The sequence below is a fragment of the Xiphophorus hellerii genome, chromosome 20 (genome assembly GCF_003331165.1).
Source record: "Xiphophorus hellerii strain 12219 chromosome 20, Xiphophorus_hellerii-4.1, whole genome shotgun sequence".
Classification (NCBI taxonomy): Eukaryota; Metazoa; Chordata; class Actinopteri; order Cyprinodontiformes; family Poeciliidae; genus Xiphophorus; species Xiphophorus hellerii.
The window spans coordinates 18,320,087-18,346,570 of NC_045691.1; the positions used below are offsets into that span (position 1 = coordinate 18,320,087).

Consider the following 26,484-nt stretch of genomic DNA (forward strand, 5'->3'; position numbering starts at 1 on the left):
TTCATGACTTAGAGGAAGTTCTGAAATCTATTCACACCCAGTGGTCTGAATAATTAAATGCTATTATTACTTAGTCTTTTATGACAATACCTTGAGAAAAACTGGAGGTCGGACCGGTGTTGATGCTATAGCGGGTGGTGGCCACTCGGACGTTGCAGACATTCTTCTGAGGTTGAAACAAGATGATGTGGATTTTTGGAGCAAAGAGGCAGCCCAGCACCACAGACCCACTGAGACTGATAGAGATGCACATGGTGGTCATCTGCACCTGCAGGATGAAAAAGGGGAAGAAAAGATTCCCTGCTAAACACCAAAAATTTGGAGTGTAAATATTTTTGTAGACATTTTTTGCTTCTAACAAACATTTCTTTAATGCAGTAAAAGAAAAAAAGCCCCACATTAGGAAACCCTTGAGTAAACACGTCTTTTGAATTTTAGAGTCAAAGAAAGGTGAAACTCAGAAAGAAACCTGATGACATCCGTGACGCCGCCTAATTATACATTGCAAGTTATACGTTTTATTTGTTTGTCAACCAGCAACTTAACCCTCAGTAATTTTTGCCTCACCTTGCTCACCCTGCTGCTTACACTCAGTCTGCTCCATCATTTCCAACCCCTTCACAGCCTTTTCCTCCCGCCTTAATAAGAGGATACAGCCCAGCATTATACGGTGTGTGGCAAGCGCATTGCTATTTCACAAGAACCACAGCAGGTGTTTGTTATCACCCTGAATGTTAATGCTGATATTAAAATGGTGTGAGCACCAAGTGTAGTGCTGTGCACCAACTGTTCTGCCAGGAGGATAATATCAGGGAAGCAGCAAGTCAACAAAAGCAGTTTTGAACAGATCTAAAACAGAATAGCTTCCCTAGATTTATCACATGATTTTGTAGGATAATTGCAATTCTTTACTTAATTTATAGAAGCGTAGTTATTGTTAATAGTACAAATACTATGTGTTAAATGCTGAAAGTTTTCTATTTTTAATCTATATGGATGATGTTGAACATTGTTGAATTGGATTGAAGTGCACTGATGTTGGATTTTAATTGAGCCTCTTTACTTTTCACACAGTGTCCTGTGATTAAAAGTGCTGTGTACTGGAGCTGAATAAAGAGCCAGTCGGACATTTAAATCAAGGGTCCTTCTGGAAACTTGATGTTGGTCTGCATTATCCATTACAAAGCTGGTTTTGATGTGTCTTTGGGCTCATCATCCTGTTGGGTCACAGAGTTTAACTTTCAACCATTTGGCTGTTAAATTAAGATCAAGTTGAATCATTTGAAGATCTCCTATTTACTCAACCCTGTTTGTGCAATGCCCTGATACCACTAGCAGGAAAACAAGCCCTCAGTATGACATTACCAACCCCATGTTTCACAAATGTTTCACCCTAACCACTCTAGATTTACAGCTCAACCTTTTTTTATTTGACTATCAACTTTATTTAGAAAGTACTTGGCTTCACACATTAAGTTCTGGCTTAAAGGTTTGAGCAGATCTCTCGATCTGTACTCTCTCCTGCACCCTGCTTCACTGATGGCAGTACCACTGGTGTTCCAGTATCGTTCAGCTTATGATCAACTTCAGCCTTGGTGGTTCCTCGGTTTTTCCTAAACTTTAAATCCCCCTTTGCTCGAGGGCGATAGTTTGGATTGAAATTTGAATAAAGTTGGGTTTTTGAACAAGACAATGATGCCAAACCTACATCATTTAGTCATCCTAAATGCCCAGGCTTCTGTACAGTAAATGGCCTGTATATATAATTTACATCTTAAATGGATGAGAGATAATTAGCTGCTTAACATGATAACATGCTGCTTTTAAAGTTAATTGAAGTTGTATCATCACTCTACAATGAAAAAGAATGGTTCAAATGCATTAAAAGCTGCTGAAGACTGTATTTAAACTTCTGACTGTTGCTATTACTATTACTGCTGCTGCTGCTCAATGAAACTGTTTAGAAAGGTTGAGATTAAGAAAAAAAACTTGAGGTTCATAGCTTTTATGCATTATTTTCAATTACTATTTATGTATAGTCGTTTATGATCTTGCTGTAATTCTTCTCTTTTTTGTCAGGAAGCAAGTTTATGTTACACCCATTATAAAATAAAAAAATGCAACTCCTAAATTCAGTTGTATCCCAAGCTAAAGAAAAAGCTTCTCCTCTCTGAAGTTAAAAGAAAGGGTCTGTTTTATTAGCGACCAAAGATTATTTTAAAGGGTGAGTTTGAGAGGACAAAAGAGGAATTAATTCAAAGTGAATCAGTTTAACTGTTAACCAGAAATTAGTGAACCATCATGCTACAGCTGACAAGAGAACAGCCTGAAATGGGGTTTTGTGTTACCTCTCTCTGAGCCAACTTTACCTTCTCTTTTCTAGAAACATACAGTACAGACCAAAAGTTTGGACACACAGTTGTGTCCAAACTTTTGGTCTGTACTGTAATCAAAACACATGCTGCTGTTTTAGACTAAAAGGCTACCTGTGGAGGAAGGTGTTGGTTTATTTGTCCCAAATTGTTAAATTATTGGTTGGTTTCCCACTTTGGATCCTTGTAAAATCAAATTGCATATGAAGTAGGAAAGTGTTCTTTAAAAAAAAAAATCAATGATTGACATTGAGCAAGTTAAGATAAAACTTAAACAAGATAAATATACAAAGTGTTTGGTTGATTAATCTTTGGACCAATTGATGAGGAAGAAAATATTAATGGATTCTTTTCCATGTCTTTTCTCTGTGTCTGTCTGAGTCACAGCTTAAATGCAAACAGGAGCTGACAGTGTCTTGGAGAGAACATGCCACAGGCCTGTCAATCTGCTACAGGCAGAATTTGAGAAATTGGAGACCTTGTTGCACCAAGCAGCTAATAAGAGAAATTATTTATTTTTGATTCGTTCTTCAACCAGCAAAGAGACATCAACTCATAAACAACCAACCTTGTTCTTGAAAACTCTGCCCAGCTGGTAACTACACTTCTCTGCTCAAGGTTTCCAACAGCAAAGCCTTTCAAGGACGAAATCAAGCTTACAATTAAAGTTTAATATATCAGCCACAATTTACATTTATAGTTATGAGTCATTTATATTTATAGCCATGAGTAACTACAAACTAATTATAGATCAATTAAAACTCAAAATCATAAAACAGACATTCATATATAATGACACTTTGACATGTACCAACAGGCATTTAGATAATAGCAAAAAACCCTCATATATCATGAAGGTTTCTGGATATGATTAGTGTGTTAAAGGGGCAATTTTACCAGATTTACAGCAATCAATGTGCCATTCATGGCTCTGGAGATTGCATTTAGCATTGTTTACTATTTCTTGGCTGACTGCAATCTAATCTGTATTTGTTATTGAGCTGAAGATTTCCACTGGGGTGTGACAACAATCTGAGTAGGGTTGTAAAACCAGGAGAAAACTGGTAACGTGTCACTGCCTGTAAAAACTAGAGGCACTCCGCCAACTCAGTTGCTTCAGTAATTATTCATCAGTCAAAGAGGAGTTTTGCATCCACCTAATGAGTCCATTCAAGCTGTGAATTACGTTGCTAAAGGGGCCAGAGGAAAGGTTCCTCTGAGCATCCCTGAAGTCCCAGGATAGAGGGAGCACAGCTGGGACTCAGCACCCCAGTCTTTCACACTCCATTCCACACAGCTACACACAGGGACATACAGAGACATTCAGTTCCCATTTAGCCTTCATGGACTTGCCTGCCTTTTTCGTGTTTCTGCAGAGGCAGATGTGTCAGGAGGCTCCTTCCCTTTTTTCTCTCTCCTGTTTCTCTTTCATTGCGTGCTGGTGAGATCCCAGAGGGATAATCTCTCACAACTAAGGACAGAACTTCTACCAATTCAGTTTATCTCTCTATGCCTGCAGATAGCCATCGCCCATTCAGCAACACACTTATGTATTTATCAATTTATCTGTTTGTGTGTGTGTCTAAAAAAAACATCTGAACACTAATTAAACCTTGATTTCTGAGTCAGATACGACTCGAAAGCTAAGAATTTTTTCATTAACAAAAACATTCTAGTATGGACCAGCACATTATAAAGGAAAGGTCAAAATATTTTAAGTAAGGTTAATCTTAAAGGTAGCAGCTTATACCATACCTACAATAGGTAACTCTCTTGACTTTTTCTTTAATTATAATGTTTCTAAATTAGGTAGTGCAGGAGACTGAAATTTTGTACAGGAACACTTTTTTAATGACCTGTTGCCAGGTTTCCTTTTTGTTGTTATTGTCAGATAAGACTATTAACTATCACATTACCATTAGTGTGTGAATGTGTGGGTGAATGGCTGAATGTAGTGTGAAGCTTTTTGGAGTCTCTTGGACTAGATAAAGGGCCAAACAACTACAGGGCATTTACTATTCGTAGAAGGCCACCAACAATCTTCCTATGTAAAACACATGCATTCAGTGGTTTTACTGAATGCATGTGGTTTTACTGTTTGATCATCTAAAGTGTTGCACAATATGGAGGGTCAGTTCAGTTCAGGCGGTTTTCAAGTCAGCTAAAAAGTACAAATTTTAGAGTTGACAGAAGGTTGCTCCAAGTTAGTGGATCTTTCTTTGAAAAACAATTAAAGTGGTGCATAACTTTGAATTTTAATTTTAAAAAAGCCAACATTACTACTTTTATTTTATGTCACAGAGTTGAGTTTTTGTGCTTGAAGTGTCATCTTTAAAATTTAAAGGGGCACAACTAAGCAGCATATTTTATTTTCTAAATAGTTGGAATTATAATGGCTCAGTCAAAGTGGAGCTCTAATCTGATAGAATTTATTTCAGGAGAGGCTGTTTGGGCGTTTGACATATCCTCCATTTACAGAATATTGCATACATGTTTTAATAGGATTTTGTATAGTTTAGAAATTTGAAGCCTGTTAATTAAGAGTATTATTGTGGGGCTAATTGGTGTGTTTTGTATCCTGCTTGTTAGTTTTTCTCCTTTCTGGGTTTCTGAGTTCAACACACTTCACCACAATCCCCAGTCAAGACATTCTGAGCAGACAGGCTTTAAGCAAGCACTGCACCGATGCATATAAAATACAATTTCCAGCACAGAGGAAGTCATTATCTACAAGGATGTATTCCACTCAGATTTTAAGAGCCCTAAACCATCTGAACAAATAATTTAAATGGTAACCACAGCACTTGCTGAATGCAATGCAAAAAATATGTTATCTTAGAAGAAAGAGACCATGTGAATGCTCATATGACCTAGTTTAACTTACCCTGTAGTCGCTGGCAGTGACATAGAAAATGGGTTGAAAGGCCAGCCAGATGATGCAGGTGGTGTACATGGTAAACCCAATGAACTTGGCCTCGTTGAAGTTTTCCGGACATTTTCGGGTCTTGAAGGCGTAGACTGTGCAGAGGATGATGAGTATGCAGTTGTAGGTGAGCGACAGAAGCATGCTGGAGTCTTTGCTGTTACACTTAAGAGTAACTATGTCTCTCTTCTCCGGGCTCATTTCCTTTCTCACACCTGGGGCCTCTACCAACATCCACACCACCACCACCACCAGCTGGCAGGAGATCAGAGCCCCACAAATGGCAACCTGGGAGGCTGGGCTGATAAAGCGAGGCCTCTGGGCACCATCCTTCACTCCACTGAAAATCCGAGCAATGCGATTGGTCTTGGTAAGGAGCGCTGAGTAGCATACAGCAAATGAGGTGCCTAAACCTAACCGGCGCAGCGTGCATACTACTGTGGAAGGCTTGGCAATGTAGATGAATGTCATGCTATAGCACATCAGCACTCCCAGCAGAAGAATATAGGTGAGCTCACGTCCACTGGCCTTTACTACAGGTGTCTCATTGTTTTTAAGAAAGAGCCCAATGACAAATAATGTACTCATCATTCCTAGACAGGAAATAGTGACAGGTCCAATGGCCCAGGCATCTTCCCACCGAATGTACTCCTCAGGTAAGTCGTAACAGCCTGTGAGATTGGCCAGAGGCCACTCTCCGAACCTACAGTCAGCACAGGTAAACTCGTCCTGAAGATACTGGTACGGCTGGCAGGGGATACATATCCAGCAGCACACGTCCCCAGGTTGCATGCTTTTTATCTCATTCTTCCTGCAGGGGTCGCTACACTGGGATGTGGGCACAACATGGCCAGACCAGGGAATCAGGTTGGTGTTTAAGGTCAGGTTCTGTGCCCAGTATCCAACGTTGCGGTAGACATAGCGCCCACCCTCTTTATGGTAGTGGAAAATGTTGTAGCACCCAACGCTGTCTCCAAAGGCATCAAAACGAACTACATTCTCTGTGTCGGGGGGACGAAAGGGTGCTGAAAGGAAACAGAAAAGAGGATGGACAAAACGTGTTAGGCTGTTGCACAAAGAATAACAAGCAGAGCACAAAAACAAACACAAACCAGGAGTCAGTCACAAAGAATACTTAATTTAAAGAGGTTTAGGACACATTGTAGAGCATGTACCATTTCTAATTAGAATTTGTCATCATTTAAATGTAGCATAGCTTCTTACTGAGACAGAACATATTGTAGGAGCTCTCACATATGTCAAAGTACTGCTATTCAACAGCACACAAGGTTTCTTTGTCAGTTTTTGAATACCTTTTAAAATATAGAACATTATTATTTATATAAACAATAGTTATACTGACAACTGCTTCCTATCTATATGATTTATTTTTCTTTTATCTTCTCTGACTTGGCTAGAAGCATGTTACATCATATTTGATAATATTGATAGAGTAAATGTGTTTATGCTCAGTTTTTTCTTCACAAACACATAATTTATTTTCTCACTAAAGTTCTGTCTGTTTTCTAACTTTTAGCAAAAAAGAAAAAAAAGGATTATTCTTTTTTTTTCTTGTTGGGTTTCAACCTTTAAAAAAAATAAAGAGAAAAAAATGTGGATTTTTTTTTGTGTTAAGCAAGTCCCTTTTCCAATTACTCCGTCATTCATTCTATAAGCACATTTTATATAAATATGGAGACTGTGCTTTTGCATCCTTGCCCAGATGCTTGACTTGACATAAGGTACATCTCTTCATCTGCTGAAACCATCTGCAAACATTAGAGACCATATTGTATGTTTACAGATTTACCTATTGCAGATGATTCATGAGCTGATTTAAGCTAGTTATGACTCATAGCGTGCCAAAAAGTCCAGCAAAACTACACTTAGTTTGACTTTATGGCATGCCTGAAACTTTTTTGTCTAACAGACTTTTCTGAAAGACATGAGAATACCTTCAAATTTGACAAACTGTAGAAAACATGGACATGTGACTATTGCAAATGATAGATCTTGAATGAATGTAAAGTTACAACTGGAATCACTATTTTAGTACTAATATTTGCAATATTTAAGGCATAGTTATAGCTGCTAGGATGACACACAATGGTCATTTTTTGTAAACTCGTGTTTACATCACACTTATGTTTTTTAATTTAATACATATACAGAGCTTAGTGGTCCACCTGTTTTTTCCTTAGAGTGCTGTGATACCACTTGGGGCTGACTAATTTAAGGGCTTTAATCCACTTCAAAGCCTCTAGATAGTCAAATCCTCTGGGTATGTTTTTTTTCCTTCTTTTTTTAGAAAATGTGAAGAGCAGAAAAGCACAGCTGGATAAGAGCACCCTACCCCCTCCTTTATTTTTCATCACTGAAAATGTCAGTATTTCCATAAATCGAAGGATAACCCAAAGCCCTCATAAAAGTGAGAGCATTTGAATAGGTAAGATTATCATTTTCAATGTGTGGAGGAGCCGAAGCAGAAGCAGTTACAAGTTGGTTTTTTTTGCTTGTCTATAAAAATATGAAAACAAGTGCTGATTTTTTATGCGTCTGAGACGTTCAATTGAAGGCTTCTGTTCAGATGCATAAACAAACACCACGACATTAGGGAATAGAGAGAAATTGTTTTATCTTTTCTAACTAAATTATTACAAAACTGATCTGCAGCAGCAGTGGAGGAATATGTATAATCCGCTTGCCACTAAATCAATATTTCATATAAAATTGGTGCAATTAATAAACTGCTTTAATCTAATTTGGCATGTGCAAATTGGATATGGAAAGATTAAATTGTCCGACATTGAGGCTTAATTACACAAAGGAGTAAGCCAGATGTTAGAATAACTAAACATAATTAAGCTTCCTCAAAACTTTGCAAAACACAACAGATATTAAACCCAAACTCAAAAAATTTATAGTACTTTGAAAACATGTTTGGAATAACTTTCAGTTTTTCTTTGGACTTATTTGGATGAACTTGATTTCTTTAAAACCAGGAAAGAAAACCCAACAGGGCCTAAAAATGCACCATCCTTCAGGTAATTAATTATCTGTTATCTGAAAATAACATTTTAGAATTCAATTGTTGGTTCCAAAATACTATCTTATGTCAAACTGAGTTTTATTTGGCATTTTTTTTATGTTTCCAGTATAAAAAATTTCTAGAGAATTGTATTTTTGTGGCGGGTTGCTATAAAAAATCGCCTAAATGTCCAATTTTGCATTGGTTCTTTTTTGTGATTTTCTGCTACATGGAGATACAGCACATTTACTCTTTGGGGTTTGGCGAATTTTTATGCCTGAACGATTCACGGGTCACACCGAAGTGGCCTAACAAACAAAAAACATCTCTGACAATTGTCTGGAAGACTTCTAAAGACATGAGAAGTTTTGCCTTGCACCACTTTACAAGACAAAGAAATCTAGCAGGTCAAAAGAAAAATGTAAAAGTTGAAGAATAATTTTGCACATTGATTCAGCATAACATTACGACCACTGACAGGTGAAGTGAATAACCCAAACTGTTTCTTAGGAATTGTATCTGTTGCTTCAAAGATGGTATGTTGCAAGGAAACATTTTGTCCTTGAAGTTGCTGTAGAAGCAAGAAAAATAAACAAAAAATAAAGGCTCAAACTATTGTGTCAGAGCATTTCCAGAACTTTTGTGGAGTGTTCCCAGTCTGCAGATCTAAGTGTCCATCAAAAGTGGTCCGAGAAAGGAAGAGTGGTGAACCAGTGACAGGGAAACGGGAGCAGAGGCTGGCCAGCTCCATCTAATAGAAAAGCTTCTACAGTTCAAACTGTTAAGCAAGTAAAAGTTGGTTCTAATAGAAAGGTGTAAGAATAGGCAGTGAATTGCAGATTGTTACATAAGAGCCTACATAGCTGCACAGCTGTCAGGGTGCCCATTCTTATCGCTGTCCACTGCCAAAAGAACCAACACTGGACATGTGAACATCAGAATCGGACCCTTGGGCAATGTAAGAATGTGGTCTGTTCTGATGAATCATGTTTTCTGTAACATTATTTGGATAACCTCAGGCATATGCATCACTTACAGGAAGGAGTAAAGCGGTGGAGACAGAATGTTGAGTGCTGTCATCTGCATGGATGTCACTTTGACATATAATACCTACCTAAGCTATATTGTAGACAATGAACACCCAGTCATGGAAACAGCATTTTCAGATGACTCTAGCTTCTTTCAGCAGAATAATACACCTAACAACAAGGTTCACAAAGAGTTTTAGGAGTCTATTGCAATGGGCTATAGACTCATAGAGGTATAAACATGTCCAGTCCATGGAGCTCCACTGCAATTTAAAAGATCATAACTTAAAGGATACCTCAACAGATTAGGGTTGTATGGGCAATAACAACCCTTTTGAGGTGTATTCCCATACAGGGGGCAAAGACACTATTAGGAAGAAGTCACAATGCTAATATTAAAAAAGAGAAGTAGTTTAATGCTAGCTTTGGATAAAACGTTTGGCTCTTTTTTTCCTCTTTTCTCTTCCGAGTCCTTGGCGAATGACGTTCTCCGTGGGCAACGTGCAGCGACGGCGTGCTGCTAAAACGAAACAACAACAAAGCGTGTTGACGTCACAGATCACAGAGTTTAATTCATACAAAGCCACGCATGTATCAGTTAACAAAGCTGCAGAGGTACAGAGATATACATTTTATCACAAAATAAGACACACAAGGGGAGACAAACGAACACAAAGACAGACAAAGGCGCCCACGTGGAGAAAAGATGGAAAAAACTCTCTCTATTTTAGCGCTACATCTAACTTTATGCTGAGTGGGTGTTTCCTCACTTTAATATATGCAAAGAAGGCGTTCTGTTGTTCGACCACTCAGAGACCTGTTCGGCCCCCAAAGAAACTTGGAAACTCCCCTCATTACAGCTCAGATGTCTGGTTTTTATCTAAGTAAAAGGACGGACCACTTCGTGGTCATCTCTTTCTGATACGGGGAGAGGCGCCAAGAAGTCTCTTGCCCCCTATCGGAATGTAAATTTATTACTCTGTCTTCAGCGGGGGAGGAAAAAAAAAAGGGCCCTGCCTGCCTGTCTGCCATTCCCAGTTCCCACATGCTCAACAGAAAACCGTTCCAAATAAAAGTGTTGGCTATACCTTTACACATGTCGTATATTAGCTGTATTAAGCACCAAATAATCATTATTTCTTAACACTATGCAATGTTGATGCTAACTGAGCATAAAAATGTCTTGGGCATTTTTTACACTAATTGTTTAAATAAAAATTGTACTTACCATCAAACTTGACTTTCAAGATGTAGTCCCTGTAAAACTTGCGTCCATTTCCTGGTTTGAGAGCATCACACACCTTGGTGTAGTTTGGGCACAAGGCCTGCCTCATGTTGTGCAAGGCAGTAGCCATGGCGTACACAGCATTCACTACAAACATGATCTTAGATTCTGGCTGAAATGGAACTTCCTGGAGTGAGTGTTTTCCACAAACCAGATCATGGAGACTGCACTGGAACTGGTTTTCCCAAAATTCCCTGAACCAGGGATTTCTGGTGTTGTTATATGGATGCAGAGAAGTGAAGTATTGGTTGAAGTTGGGGATTTGATAAGAAGCCAGTTCAATAGTGAACGCCCCATCTGCCACAGCTTCACTTCCTCTCACCACGCTCTCCTGCGACCCCCAGCCATCACTGGCCACCCAGGTGAAGGTGACGTTCATCCGATTAGCTGCCACCAGCAGTTCCCGGGCATCTTCACTGCGGGTGAACAAGATGACCACTTTGGCGTTGGACTTCTGCTGAAGGGAGCGGATGACGTTCTCATAACTCCAGCGGCTCATCGATCGGCTCACCTTGGCTGATGTGGCAATGCAAATCTGTCGAGCGCGCGCCTCCTGCTGAAAGGCGTCGATACCAGTCTCACCATAGTCACCTTCAGAGGCCACAGTCGATACGTAGGTCCAGTTAAAGTAACGCAGGATTTCTGCCATGGCCTTGGCCTGGTAGAAGTCGGGGGGCACTGTGCGAGCGAAGTAGTCATAGCGAGTCTTGTCACTCAGCTTGGCACTTGTAGAAGCGTAGCTGATTTGGGGGATTTGAAAAAGTCGCAGGAGATTTGCAACCTGTAATAAAGAGAGAGCACATTAAACAATGATTACGTTTATACCAACCTTTGCACAGTTTAGATAAATCTTGTTAATTAACAATGCTACAGCACCTTGTAAAGATATTGCCCTTCTCCACATTTTTGCATAGGCTACTACAACTCAAAAGTCAAATTTATTTGATTGGTAGTTTATATGATAACACCCAAATATCCATATAGAGATGGATATTTGTGAATATGATGTGTCTTTCAGTTTTTGTTTTCACAAAAAAAAATCTGAAAAGTGAATATTTTTACAAAATATTACCAGTATACATAATTTTACATTGATGCGTAATGATAGCTCAGGAACATGGTGATTACTTCTGAAATTTGTTGTTGCCCATCTGTAAATATATAATAAGGAGTAAGGACTGCATGCCTTTGCCCTGTTGAAAATCAGTTTCACTACATTTGTTTCTTCACTATTCCTCTGCTGGATCCTTGAGCAACTCACCCCCTGCTGACCAAGAGTTCAGCTCCTTTACAATGGTTTGTTCAGTTTCTCCTTTGTGACCAGTAATGTTTGACAAAGATGCCATAAAATGTACCTTGCAAAAAGGTGCGTGGCCACATGGTGTTATACAAAAGAATATATATAAACAGTATATATATATATACTGTATAACAGTAAATATATATATATATATATATATATATATATATATATATATATATTTCCAAGATTTTTACTTTGCTTTAGAAAGAAGAAAAGACAGAGGCCAGGATTACAGTTGAGGACAGAGTTTAGGGGATTGAAAAGGATTCAATCTATCAAAGAATCCTGAAACTTTTTCTTTTTTTGAGAGCTTTTGTCAGTGTTGTGACACAGTGTATGGGACGGAGAAGAAACTGAAGATTAGTTTTTGCTTCAGGCACTTTTTTGGATGCCTAAGGGGAGCCAGACTCATAAATTCAAAAGAACACCAACTTATGGTTTAGCTAAAGTCGACTCTCCGAGAAGCGCACTTTAAAGAACACATTTTGAATGCCAATGACTTATTTCAAAAAGGGTTCAGAAGGAAATTCACATTCAAAGAGTATTTGCATTTCAGATTTATGTTGTGGATTCACCAACTAAATTTTAGCCTATAATTATGAGTAAGACAGGAAAAATGTTGACAGTTGCAACTTTAATCTACAGTTATGTAAAAAATAAAAACCAGAAAACATAATCTTCAAGTGATTTGAAAAACTGTAGGTTTTGTGTGAAGCACTTTGAACTGCCTTGTTGCTGAAATCTGCTATACAAATAAATTTGAGTTGACTTGACTCGTTAATGCCGCTGTCACTCAGCTGATTCTGGAATGCCTTTCAGCTTATTTTGAACTTTACACCGACAAAATATTGAGCAGTCTCAGCTCAGTCTGTATCAATTACCAAAGAGGAGCAACGCTAGCTACAAAAGCACATCAGCTTAGCTGCAATTTGGGTTGACAGTGGTGTGGGAAAAGAGTGACGACACACATTTGCAACATTTAATTATTTTTGCAATGAAGTATTTTAAGGTCAGGTTTATTAGACAGATCAGTGAAACACATGACTGATTATTTCAAATGAGTTCAAAAGTTTATTTCCCCCCTGAGCGTTTTAGGTCAGCTGGAGAAAGGCTGGCTGCACAGACAGCATAATAATTACTTTTTACGTGTGACAGTTATTGTCTTTCCTTAAACTACTTTGACAGCCTTTCTAAACTTGTGAAGCGGCGTCTGGAGGCAGCATGCTCACTCTTTCACAAAGAAATCAGACTGTAATCAAAAGTGGCAAGTGACATTAACACTGATTACTTTGTTCATTATCAGATTACTCAAACCTTTATGAAGACTCACAAAACCAATTTCTGTTCTTACAGCTTCTAATGAGTTTTTTCCATGACAGTAAATTAATACCTCCCAGCGTAATGTGACGGAAAGCACCCTTCTCAATTATTGGCAGCCCTGATACAGATGTGCATAAAAACGTTACGTAATGGAAACTTGTTGACACTTTTTCTGTAACAGTGGAAATTTGACACAGATTTTACTTTCTTGTAGCCGTTTTCTAACCTGTGAAGAAAAAAACACATCCACTTTACTAAAATGCTCTCTTGTCATTCCCATTTTGAAGCACTGCAAGGTGATATGTCCGTCTTTCTCTTCTGTATTTCCATTGGAAACATGAAGTTATTGATCACTTACTAAACATTTGTAAACATGCTGATCAGTATAACAAAAACAACATTTTCAGTTAAATGTATGTTACAGCTGTTAAAAGGTACTGGTGATTTTTTTAAAGCAATTATTTTTACCCTGAGATTGGTTCCTAAGTTTTAGATAATAAGATTGTAATTATCGGTGTAATTATTTTAAAGTCTTTTTTTTCTTACACATCTTTATGAAGCTCTTATTTTCTGATTTTTCTTTTTCTCTGGTGCAGTTTTAAGCTTGTGAACAACATCAGCTTAGTAATAAACAAAAATCCAGTAAGATGAGATTGAGAACCAACGGAGCATCTTACTATAAAGAAATGTTGCTACCTATAAAAACATTTGCACATATTTGTGGTTTGAAAGGTGGCGTAAATAAGTGTAGCCATGTTAGGCACACATCAATCTGAATAATTTAGGAAACTTTGTCTGCATTTTTTGATTGATATAATTTAGAAATTACATTTCTTCAACAGTCAGACATTTATTTAAAGTACTTAATGTTTTTAAGCCTTTAGTGTCATTCATTTGTTAGAAGCTAGACAGGTAGAAGGGTAAAGAGAGAAGGGGAAGACATGCAGTATATGGTCAGTAACTGAACCAGTGATAACTCCTCTGAGGACTGGAGCCTCTGCATATGGTTCCGTTTCTTAGTTTATTCTTGCATTTGGATTTATGTCTCTCAGATTATCATCAGGTCTTTTCCCCTGGGTTTGCAGTTTCCTTATGTAGAATTCTGCTTCCTTTTCCGTTATTATTAATCCTCCCTCAGTCTGCCTGTTTGCTCTCCTTCACAGCTATTCTTAATCCCCTGATCGCATCTGCATTGAATAGCTTTCTCCACTTTCTGTTCGCATAATCTCACTCGTTTTTATCGTTCGTTTCTGGTTCATCTGTTCTCTGACTCTGCTTTATACTGCTCCTGGTTAGTTGGGGTTTTTTTTAGCTTTAGCTACCTTCATTGAATGCCATTTTGGATTTGCAGTCGTTACCAGTATCTGATGGTATCAGACTGTTTTATTTCTGTTTTGCATCTGCATACCTTCATTTGGACCTTTCATATCTACCACATTAGTGACACTATGAAATGTATACAATAGTTTCTCTTGGGGTTCGAGACAATGTGGTTTTAAGGCATCAATTATTAATAATAACCAAGGAAACATAGATCTATTAACAGGCAGTCCTGGAATTTTAATAGTTAAACAGGCTTAATTAGGAAAATGGTAAAACTTTGAATCATTAGACAATGAAAAAAGGTCAGATCAGATCTGAAAACTTTGTTTTGATGTTGTTGTCCAACAACAGAAGAAGTTTTGTAATTTGTGGCAGTTTTGTTTCACTTTTAGGTCATAAATGTATATTATGTACATCACCAGAGGTGAATTTTAGTAACAGCATGAGTCAAAAAGCTGGATAAGATTGACCAGTTTCCTAGGAGTTTGTCTGTCCCTTGTGTGCGGTGTTTTCTGTCAGTGTTTCCATTAACAGAGAAAAGGATTGTGTGGAGGTGTGAAGAACGGTGGCTGTGTTCTTATGTGCTTTAGAGCGTAAACCACTGGGAAAAAAGGTCATATTTCTCTCATTTAACATTCTGTTCAGTGCAGCTTGACTTACGCTGCCAGCGTTGTCAGCACTGAAGCTGAAAAACAGACACAGTATTGATCAAGACTGCTGTTAAAGAAAGAGGATGAGGACGGCAGTCTCAGAAAAATGTGATTTCTATTAAGATTTTGATAATTATCAAAATGAATCCCTACTCAGATCTGATCAGAAGTAAAGTTTGAGGATTTATTTATTTGTTTTTATGAAAGATGGATTATGGGGTTAAAATTGGATGAAATTTGTCCAATGAGTTGATAGATACCTTACTCAGCTTTAACTTGAAAGAAATGTTGAAGAAGAACGGTAAATGGGCTGAACTTACAAAGCATTTTTACAGTCATACTGACTGCTCAAAGCCCCTTTACACTACAGCCATACACACTTATGAACACACATATTTATACACGGAGAATGGTGGGCAAGTGCTGTTCCCAGGGTAACATTGACATGTGACAGGACAAAGCTGGAATTGAACCTACAACCTTCAAAACATCGGAAGACAACTTCCCTACTCACAGTCACATATACTACACATATACACATATACTACAGTCACCACTACTGATTCATTTTAATGGTTTGACCTACAGAGTAGTTGAAGGAAATAGTGTGACAGGAAGTGGAGAAAGTTTAATAAGTACTACTGCTGTTGAGTTTTTTTCTATAAAGATTTCTTTTTACATTCTAAAGGAACAATATATCTAAACTTTGAACTTTCTTCTTATTTAAGATTTGAAACTGGCTATTTATATTCACTGTGTAAAAGGATATAACATTTTTTCTTCTCACTGTCTGACATTAAATCTGTAATTATTATGACTATTACGTATTATTTTAAATCTGACAGTGTGACAAAAAAGGTTATCGGTCTTTTTAATAAAGATAAATTAGATTTTAATTATCCTTAGTAAAGATTATTAATAAAGATTGATATATTTTAACAAAATGTTATTTTTAATACACAGTGCAGTGCAACAAAAAGTAAAAAAGCATTTATTTAATAATGGAATGGTCTTTTTAAAGTAAGTGAGGGGTGCTTATGGAGCTCAACTGTACATTTGATGAGTTGCTGTTCAGTATGAGCAGCAGAGCTCTCTGCAGCTCAACTGACTCTAAGTAGTTTATTAACTGTAACTTTCAGAGTAAGGTATTTTTCAGAAATTATTCACTCCATTGTAAGGATGTTGAGAGCTTTTCAGCAGGAATGTATGTCCAACAATGTCTGAGTGGTTACATTTTTTTGCTCTTTATTAAAGTATAAAAAGATCCAATTCTACTCAGTCTGTGTACTTTGATTTTATGTTTTAAAAAAATGCTGGGTTTTTTGTTGTTGTTTTTTTTACCTTTGGCTGTAGGAAAATATTTTCTTTTTTGCTTGTGTTAGTGTATAAAATAATTAATATGTTGGCTTGGATACTTGTACTGTCATAAGTATCTTTTGAACATTTAGAAGTTGTTATTTTAAGGAATCTTTTGGCCAATATTTAGGTTTCACATGAAGTAAAAATTTCATATTTACGCTTTCATTTGAGACACTTCATTGTAGCTGTGGTTTCAAGATTAGGATTGTTGTCCTGCTGTAAAATGAACTGTTACTACAGGTGTTTTATCTGGCTCCAACTGGTTTTCTTTCAGGAATGCGCTGTAATTAGCTCCATCAACCTTACCACCAATTCTGTCCAGCTTCCTTGCCCCTGGATAAGAAAAGGTACCCCCACAGAATCATGCTGCCACCACCATGTTACACTATGAATATTATCTGTTTAAGGAGATGTACAGTGTCCACACAGCATTGGCATGTAGACTAAAAAGTTCACAGTATTATGTGGAGACTGCAGAAAACCTTAAACTGTACTTTTATGGTAATTTTTTAACAAATGTCTGTTTCTCTTTATATAATTTTATAGTAAAATGATTTCGTGCAAACTAAGATAATGCCACTAAATAAAATTATTGTAAATAATACAGTTGTATGCTGTAAGGTTGTTAAGTCTGGTTTGAACATTTTTTACCGGATTATATTTGCTTTTCATAAAAATAAGAATTAATGAATAAGCTTTAAAAAAGATTTGATTCGGAAAAAAGTCAAACTACTATCATGAAAAAGAAATAAAAATACCTGAAACAATCAGCAAAATTATTAGTTGTCTGCGTACAACATTATTCAATACCAGGATAAGATTTAAAAAATCATTCATCCATAAAGCAGAAATTTGTCAGTGCTTGCAGCACAGTGCGAGTAATTTCTACATGGTTACGTTACATAGAGCTCTAATCTTCTTATAAAAGAAGCCATGTTCAAAAGGCTGTAAAGCAGTGACAGACAAGACACTGATGCTTATAAGGGAACCTTTAGATCTTTACAAGCGTTACATAAAGAGCCAACGCTCTTCAACCTGCCAAAATTCATCAATGGTATGCTGAAGACTGAGTCTATCATGTGGCAGTGATGGGGATAAACAAGCTGTTGGACATAAAAATATAGAATCCTCCTAAATCGTTCATGTCATCCGGATAGAATTATTATTGCCAAATGTTACAAAGTAGAAAATGATCAGCTAACCGGCCATTACAACGCAAAGATTTTCTTTGACTAATCTCTGCTTTGATGACTTCAAAGGAGCAAGAGATACGATTGAAGAGGACAGCAGAAGCTAGAGGAGTAAACTGCACGACATCAGAGAGTGTAGGCCAGGAAAAGGTGGAGATGTACCATGCATAAAGTCATGGTTGGCAGTAAATAGGTTTCTGCTTTTTTGTGTGTGTTTATCTTTTGCCGTTGCTTCTGTGACCTCTGGACAAAAGCTGCAAGTTATCATCAAAGCTGGGAGAGAGTTTATTTTGTTATTCAAACTGTCATTTTGCTCGAGAAGATTTTTATTGTGTGCTTTTTCAATTGGGCTTTTTCATCTGTCCTCCTTCACCGTTTTGGCTTTACATATTTCTTTATTTTATTATTTTAGATATGTATGCTATTCATCTTGTAGAATAAGTAGAACTTCAGCAGGGCAGCTTTCGTATTTAAAGGCTTTTAGGCATGAGGTGACTACCTAATAATGAAGAGGTTTTCCACTCTGTTGTTAGAATTGCCCTATTTTTAACAGAATAAATCCCAGTGAACATCTGGATTTCTAGTGGCAACCCAGCATCAAATCTTGAAGAAGACAAGTTACTCTGTTCTGTGCACCATAGTTTTTTGGGGGGTTTTCAGCGCTAGTGGGTCATATTTTTTGCGACAGTAGGCAGACAGGAAAGAGGGTGAGGAGAGGGGGGAGGACATGCGACAAAGGTCGCCGGGAGTCGAACCTGCGACGTACGCGTCGAGGACTAAGGCCTCCAAACGTGGGGTGTGCTAACCCCCTGCGCCACCACAGCATGCCTCATGTGCACCATTGTTTCTCTTTTTTTGGACATTCATTCCACCATCACAGCTACAAAAAAGTCAGAAACCAGGGTCTTTCGGTAAAAGCTTGCCGCAAAGCATCACACTTCATCCACAGGCTTGCTTTCTTTCCATAATGCATCCTGGTGGCATGTCTTCCTTATGCAAGCAATGACCATGGACTCAACCATCCAAATGATTTGAAAGAAAATGGGATTCAGCAGACCAGGACACCTTCTTCTATTGCTCCTTGAGCTGACTGTAATGCTCAACTGGATGATTTTGATGGGAGACAGTCGGACCAAACCCCAGACCAGGAAAAGAGCCTCAGATGCAAAAAAACAAAAAAAGAGAAGCATGCACATTGCACATGATGAACCACAATGTCAACCATGTTCATCAGGCTCAGGCATAAAAATATTGACATTTTTGGTCTATATCCAAAAAAACTTTAACTCTTAATTGCTGAGAAACTCAAAAGAGCTTTTTCAAACTTATAAAATACCTTATAACGAACTTAATATGCTATAGAAACACTTGACAAAGATTTTAATAACATTCCAATTCAAAGTTTTTGTGTTTGTCTCAGAACATTTTTGTCACAACCTCAGCCAGAATATAAAAAACATTAAATTCTCAGAGAACAAGAACTTGCAGCCTTTTGCAACTTGCAGCCAGTGTAAAATATTTTCTATGTTGAAAGAAGCAAGGGGAGAAGAGAAGATGAAAAAGAAACCTGTTGCACTGTTTGCTTTTAGAAAAAGAGGACAGGAGCGCTGTAAAAAGACCCGTGCTCACTGCACCATGTACCTGGGGCATAATGAGGACAGCGTGATGCAGTCAGCTGCTATGCTGGGGGCGAGGGAGTCCTGGGGCTCGGTGTAGGGCGAGAGCACAGAGCACATACCCCTCTGTCCGGGACGTAAAACAATGACCCAATTTTTATTATGTGAAGAGAATATAAAGAAAGTGCAAGCTGTTCACATCTGTTGAGTGCCGAACAGATGTGCTGAAACAGCAATAGTTCAATGTGCTCTGTGAATGAGACACAAGAGAGAGAAATAAGAGGCTTGGAAGTGCAAAAGTGAAAGCAAGTAGAAGAGTAACTGAAGAGGTAATTTTAAAACAATGTAATCGAAACATCTCTGAAAGATCAGGAAAGATATTCTTATTTAGAAATTGTACTCTAATTTATGTCACAGTGAGAATATGAAAAATGATTGTTCATGTTTAGATGATGACTTCTGAGTCTGTGTAGAGCCAGGCTATGGTAACATGGGGTAAGTTACAGCATACGACTTACCTTAAAAGTAAATTAAAACAATCAAGATTTTTTATAATTGATGCCGAAAGTGAGTACATTATGGTTTGCATAATAATGTCAGATATTTTCTGCATTTCTTATTGCTTTATTGATCTAAGCTGTAATTATTGTTCTTTTACAACAGTGAGTGCCACTTTCATATCAGGGCCAGGATGGCTTGCAAATTAATGAGAGAATATTTGTTGACGCTACCTGTGAAACATACACAACAAATCTGTAAAACAAATCTCAAATTATTTTCTAGTTCTTGTTTCCACAAATGATGGGAGGACTGGGGGCCAACAAAGGAATAAAAACAGAGACAGAGAGATACAGCAACATCAGAGTGGCCTGATCCAGGAAATATCAGCCCTACTTTGTTGGATGGTCATGATTATTTCTACATGAAAAGCCCATCTGCTCTTCCCAGAAGACTGTCTCTCGGTGTGCATCTACAGCAATAACACTATTCCCAAAGCAGCGGTCGTTAGCTCCACTCAGTGTCACATGTATACGGCCCGGCACAGCTCTGTGAAACACCCTGACATATGCATACATCAGCGGTGAACAGGCAAGTACATTATATTTACACATGTTAAAAACATTATGCAGTAAAATCTGTGCTAGATGATTTCTTGTGATTTTTTTAATGTAGATATATGCTTTTAATTAGAAGTCTGTTGAAAACGAAATACACAACTTTACAGGAAGGAACTAAATCACAACTCCTGTTTGTGTTGATTTTTGTTTAATTGAATTATTGCTAAATGTACAGTATATTGTAGTGTGATTAGTCACTTCTTATGTTAATTAAAGGTTCAGGTTGAAGTGTGGTTATACTTGATTGATGCTAAATAAATCTTGTCTAATTATCAGAAACTTTTTATATCCTCTTCATTAACTTTTTTGACTGCTTTCACATGAAAAGCATAAATATCAGAATCACTGTAGTGCTCAACAGCTGTCTGCTACCAGCTGACAAAATGCTCAGAGGCTGTTTGGATGTTTTTGCCACCATGTTGTGTAATTTATGTCACTTTAATTATTTTTACACTGATCCGTTGGAGATCCCCAGAAAATGCTTTCTATCTTTTTATAAGCTATTAAACTATTACATGACAATAAATTGATCTGATACACTCAATTGGTATGTGCCACTAGAGTCATGCAACTGTTAGGATGGCATTTAAGTGTACAGTTGCATATCATTTATTAATGAAATTAGTAACTCTGTGACATTAAGGCTTCTTAACTTAGTGACGACTGCACCACAGGTACAGTTTGATAATAAAATATCATTTGGTTGATCATTTTTAGGTGCAGCTGACTGTACTTCGTTGTGAGATTTATCCATTAAATTCAGAGAGGGTTCGCAGAGTGATGGACACGGTATGTATTTCAACAGCTCATATATTGGATTCTGCCGAGCAACTGAATAATCCAATCACTGTCAATTATTCACAATTTCAGAGCACATTATTCAGTTTCATCTATGAATGATGCATTTCCACGAAACCATTTATCACCATAGTTCTTCCTGATGTAGATATGTGAGTTTCAATGTTTAAATCCTCTGCATGAATCATAGGTGCTCTCATATTAGAGGGAGCCTCTCTGAAATTAAGCAGAGTTATGTGTGATGGATCTAAATCAGATTGCTGAAAGTTTCTAAATATTATATATTAAATTATCAATATGTTTTTATCAGTTCTGTGATTTATGGAACATGCCACTTTCAGTTTATTGCCCGAATGATGAAATCTCCCTTTACATGAATTCAGCTTGTTGATTTTTGTCCTGATTTATTGTATGTATTCCACAACTTTCAGAAATTTCCTCCTGTAATTGATTTGTTCTGTGAACATTAGAGAGCTTCATATTCAAAAGGTGTTGTCCTTCTTATGTGCCCTGGTGATTATGACCCTTTGCCTGCCGATGCTCTCTCACCAGTGAGGCAGATATAGTAGCACTATCTGCTGTTTGTGTAACAAAAGCAGTCTTGTTCATGTTTTATTCAAAAGCAAACACTTGAGGCAAGATGCTCCTGGGCTGTAATAGGAGGATACAGCACAGTTTGGATTAATCTACACATTTAAGACAATGCATGGGAACAAAGCAAATACGCTATAACAGCTAGCCTGTTGAATCATATGGATATATTTTATGACATTTTATATGTCTTCAGAGTTGCATCCTGCAGAGTTTCCACTGTTTTCCAAGGAACTAACTTTCTAAGAACCCTCTTCAACCCACATTTTTTCCAAAGTAGGACCATTAGTCAAATCAGATTACCTGGGAGATTATTTTGTTGTTGCATTACATCTGCTCTGTTCTGTTTTCATTTTCGTCTTAGACTGTGTAGAATTGGTGTGGATGATGGTGCTGTGAGTACGACGGATCCTCGGCATCAGTCGGTCTCGCAATGAATCTCAAGAGGCCTCTGAGTGAAGACTGTTGGTGTATGACAGTCTCATGTCAGTCATGACATGCTAAATGCTCAATATCTGGGCAACAGAGACGATACGTCACAGTAACATGTACTGGATGACACCATCAGCTGTTAGCAAGCTAATCCACCTCATTTGCTTTTGCTGCTCCTCTTTAAATCTCTATCTGGTTGTTTGGTTATAAGCCCAGAAAGAGATTCTCGCCCATTATGGTCGATAGGCGGTGCGGTGCGGTGCGGTGCGGTAAGGTAAGGTAAGGTAAGGTAATTTTATTTATATACATTTTCAGCAACAAATCAGTTCAAAGTGCTTTACATTAAGAAAATACAACAAAACAGCAAACCAAAAGAAAGACAAAAAGGTAAAAGTATAAAACTAGATATTGGCTCCCCATGTTTAATAAGAATAAGAATAAATAGTTCGTAATTTATGAACTAATAGGGGTTTCTCTGGATTCTTGTTTTGATAAAAAAATAAATGTTGTTTCTCCATGTTTGATTATATAAAACTAGATGGTACTTTCTAAATTTGTTCTAGATTTGTAAACTAGAAGAAGTTTCTCTGGGTTCAAACTAATAATTTTTTTTCTGTTTTAAGTGTTGGCCTAAAGTAATAAGTACTCCACAGTTTATAAAAGTAGCTAAATGTTGTTCTCATGTAATGGGTACTCCACAATTTCTAATAGCAACAGGTTTCTTGGTTGCCAAACACAACATTTACATACAACCATTCATTTTTGTTCTACATCTTACAGTAATCAAAGCAGCTTTCTGATTTGATTATAGTATTATAGTATTATAGTACAGCTGGAAATCATTCCTTTTAATTTTCCAACTGGAACGCCTTTCCTCTAGTACTACAATTAGAAGTCAAAATGGTCATAGTTAATTTAGCATCTATCACACATTTCAACAGTGGCTGTTAAACCAAAACTACTATGAAACAATCTAATATTAATGCAGTCTAGGCCTGATTTCATGTTTTTTTAATCACATTCTGGGCTCTGCTGCTGCAGTGGGCAGTCATGCATCTCACTAGATCACTGAAGTTGGTTAAAATGAAAAAGAGGTCTGTGGCACAGTAGGGAATACAGGGCCTCTGAATTCAGTTTTGCTTAGTGCCTCTTGCAACCTTGGGTCACCTCTGAATGGTAAACTTGCTTGACTCTATTTATACTTTCCCCACTGAAGCTTTCAATGAGCAAAACACGATTAAATCCAGCAGGTCATCGTGTTTATGGGCAACAGTTCAGGCCCTTGTGCGTAAATTAAGAGCCTGTATGTAGTAAACAGGTCACCATGGAAAAACCATGAGGGAAATGTTCAAGGCTAAATACTAAAGTCACATAAATGTTTCTACAAGTACACCCAAACTGTCCAGATGGCACTACAGACTTCCCTCTAACTGTTTATAAGATCCAGGCTTTGCTTGTCAAGCGTTTTGACGGCGTATGAAGCCATGTGACTCACTCCATCTCCTTCTCCTTCCCCGCTTACGTCTGCCTGTCACTGTCTCAGTGTTTCTGTGAAACATGATCCGTTGGTGCGATTGCTCGACACCCTCTGTGTGTGCCTGCACACCTCTGCCAAGCCACCAGACAGCCCGGCTGCAGCCACAGATGGGGGAGATCGGGCCTCGCCTGTGAGAGCGTCACAGAACTTCGCCTCCTCGCTTCAACTCAATCTGTGCCCGTATAACGCCAGCGCGGCCGGGCCTGGAGCCAGATCCGCCCTCATATCTGAGATTGTCACCTCACAACACCAGCAGCACAGCAACACAATTCGACATTGTGACACATTTAGACGGCACTCGGCGTTCTTACCACCTGTCAGTTTGCCATCTTCTGCCTTCATGTTCTACGTTGCCCAGACGGCGAGGGGCGTTTTAGGCTGATGCAGTTATGTTTCCTATAACTGCCTTCCCTCTGAGGTGAAATATACTCATCTGTATTAACCACCTGCTGTTGTCACCAAGGGGCAGACTTTGTAACCTTTCACACAGCGGGGCTGGTTCACCAAAAGGTCTGACAGGCTATAGATTATGCACAAACCAGGCAGTTAGAAAGGACAAAGAAATTATGTGGAGAATGTATCCAGCGGCAGCACAGAAATGCCACACATTCCCATGCCCCAAATACATATCTTTGTGTAATACTATCATCAGCTGGGCAATAAAATGTCTAAAAAGATACACCTCATCTTATTTGTAAAGGGCACGGTTTACGCAGCAAATCTTTAAAACCTTACGAATGTGCAAAATAATTATGTGGTCACAGGCCGTTTGGTATTTACTGTCAAACTCACCAGCCAGCCAAGATAAAGAACCGTATCACAGTGCAGAAAGCTATTCATGGTGAGAAAGAGAACTGCGTCCTGTGGTTTACTCCCACTGATGGGGAAGATACAGATAGAAGCTCGGGCAGACCTCAGGCTCTTAATAGCACATCCATAAATTACCACAAGACAAGGGCAGTCTCTAAGGAGTCCCAGATGCAGGGTTTCGCTAAAATTACACCTCGTTTATCAACTCCTTTATTTCCAAGCTGTGTGCCTTTCACCAGGAATCCTTCCACTGTTGCTCTGAATCCTCCTCTTACATCACTTCCCTGGGAGCCCTCGATCTGTGTGCTCATGACTGTACTGTACTTCATGCTGTTTTGTCATTATTACAGTAAATGCTCACAAAGTTGACAAAACTGAGCATCAGAATGAGGAAGAAAGAGGATTTAAGTAACTTTGAACGCTGCGCGGTTGATAGTTTTTAGTTCAAACTGCTGATCTGTGGGAGTTTCACACAATCTTATTTCTGGAGAGTGGTTTGAAATGGAGCAATGGGAAGCAGTTGTGTGGACAACAATATCAAAGGTCAATTTCAAAGGTCAGAGGAGAGTCTGCAGACTGCTTTGACGTGACACATTACAACCGAGGTATTTTACCAGGAAATACATCGGTATGTATGCAGAATACCATCTCTGAACGCGCAACATGAAGGAAATGGGCAACAACACCACACCAGCTGTTTCTCCTGTCTGCTAGAAGATGAAAAGTGTTTGCACAACCTCACCAAAATTGGAGGGAAATAGATTGAAAAAACATTGCCTGGTCTGATGAGCCTCAGTTTCAGCTGCAACAGTCAGATGGTAGGACCAGAATGTGGGATAAACAACATGAAAGAATGGATTCAGTTCGCCTTGGATGAGCAGTTAAAGCTGCTGCCGTCGGCGCAGGGGCGTGGCGGATGCTATCATGTTAAAATATCTGACACCTTGTCGACTCTATGCCACTTAAGATTGGAAGAGTTTCCGTTTTAACCATCCAGTTACCTTGACACTTGACAGAACTGTATAAAAGAATGCCTCTGGAAGCCTGTTGGCTACTCACAATGGGAAGCAGACAGCCACAGGCATGGTTACATCATAATCTTTGGTTTAAAAGTGATCTGAATCCAATTATATTTCTAGGAGGGTCAAAGTATGTTCCTTTCTTTAAAGAAGCGTATATCTGGAACAGGGGGCTGTTGCAGCTGAAGTGTGGTGAAGCATGCTTTTGAAGTGAGCGAGAAAGACTTTGTCCTCTGGCTGGCTGAGTCAAGATGATGATGTCTCTGCCTTAATGATTTCGAGCATGCATATTTGTGGATATTTACAAATCTCATTTTCAAAGGACACACTGTCTCCTCTTCACAATGACTTGGAACTGCACTGATGTAGAAACTACATTACAGCCAAGGATTCGGAGAGCCAATTAGCAGAGATTTCCTCGTATCGGCCTGAATGAGCCAAAAGGAGCAGAGCGTAATCAGGCTGTCGCTAGTCATCCTGTCAGCCAGTCCCAAGTGCAACATCTGTACCACGTTTGCCTCTGACAGGACCATTGCCAAAGTGTAAATTACAGGGGAAGAGAAAGAGATTCTCTAAATTAGATCACTCAGGCACATTTGTGTCAGGTAAACAGATCCTCCTGTGAAACTGATACTCATTAAGTCCCAGGGTTAAGATCTTGCAAAGGGTAATTGCGAGGGGTATTTAAGTCTAAGTGGGCTGTTATAATATTTCACACTCGTAGCTTAATCCTGTTTTCTGTCTTCTCTCCCCAGCCCACAGTAGCTGCAAGAATCACCTGA

At 38.4% G+C, this 26,484-nt stretch overlaps 1 protein-coding gene across 1 annotated transcript in view; it reads right to left on the reverse strand.

Moving 5' to 3' along the window:
• Positions 1–26,484, reverse strand: part of grm2a (glutamate receptor, metabotropic 2a) — a 43,359-nt gene that overhangs the window by 2,220 nt on the left and 14,655 nt on the right. Inside the window, exons 3-5 of the mRNA XM_032549178.1 lie at positions 10,580–11,417; positions 5,257–6,320; positions 91–268 (exon numbers count right to left, since the gene is read on the reverse strand). Coding sequence (XP_032405069.1) covers positions 91–268; positions 5,257–6,320; positions 10,580–11,417 — 2,080 coding nt within the window. The remainder of the gene's footprint in view (positions 1–90; positions 269–5,256; positions 6,321–10,579; positions 11,418–26,484) is intronic.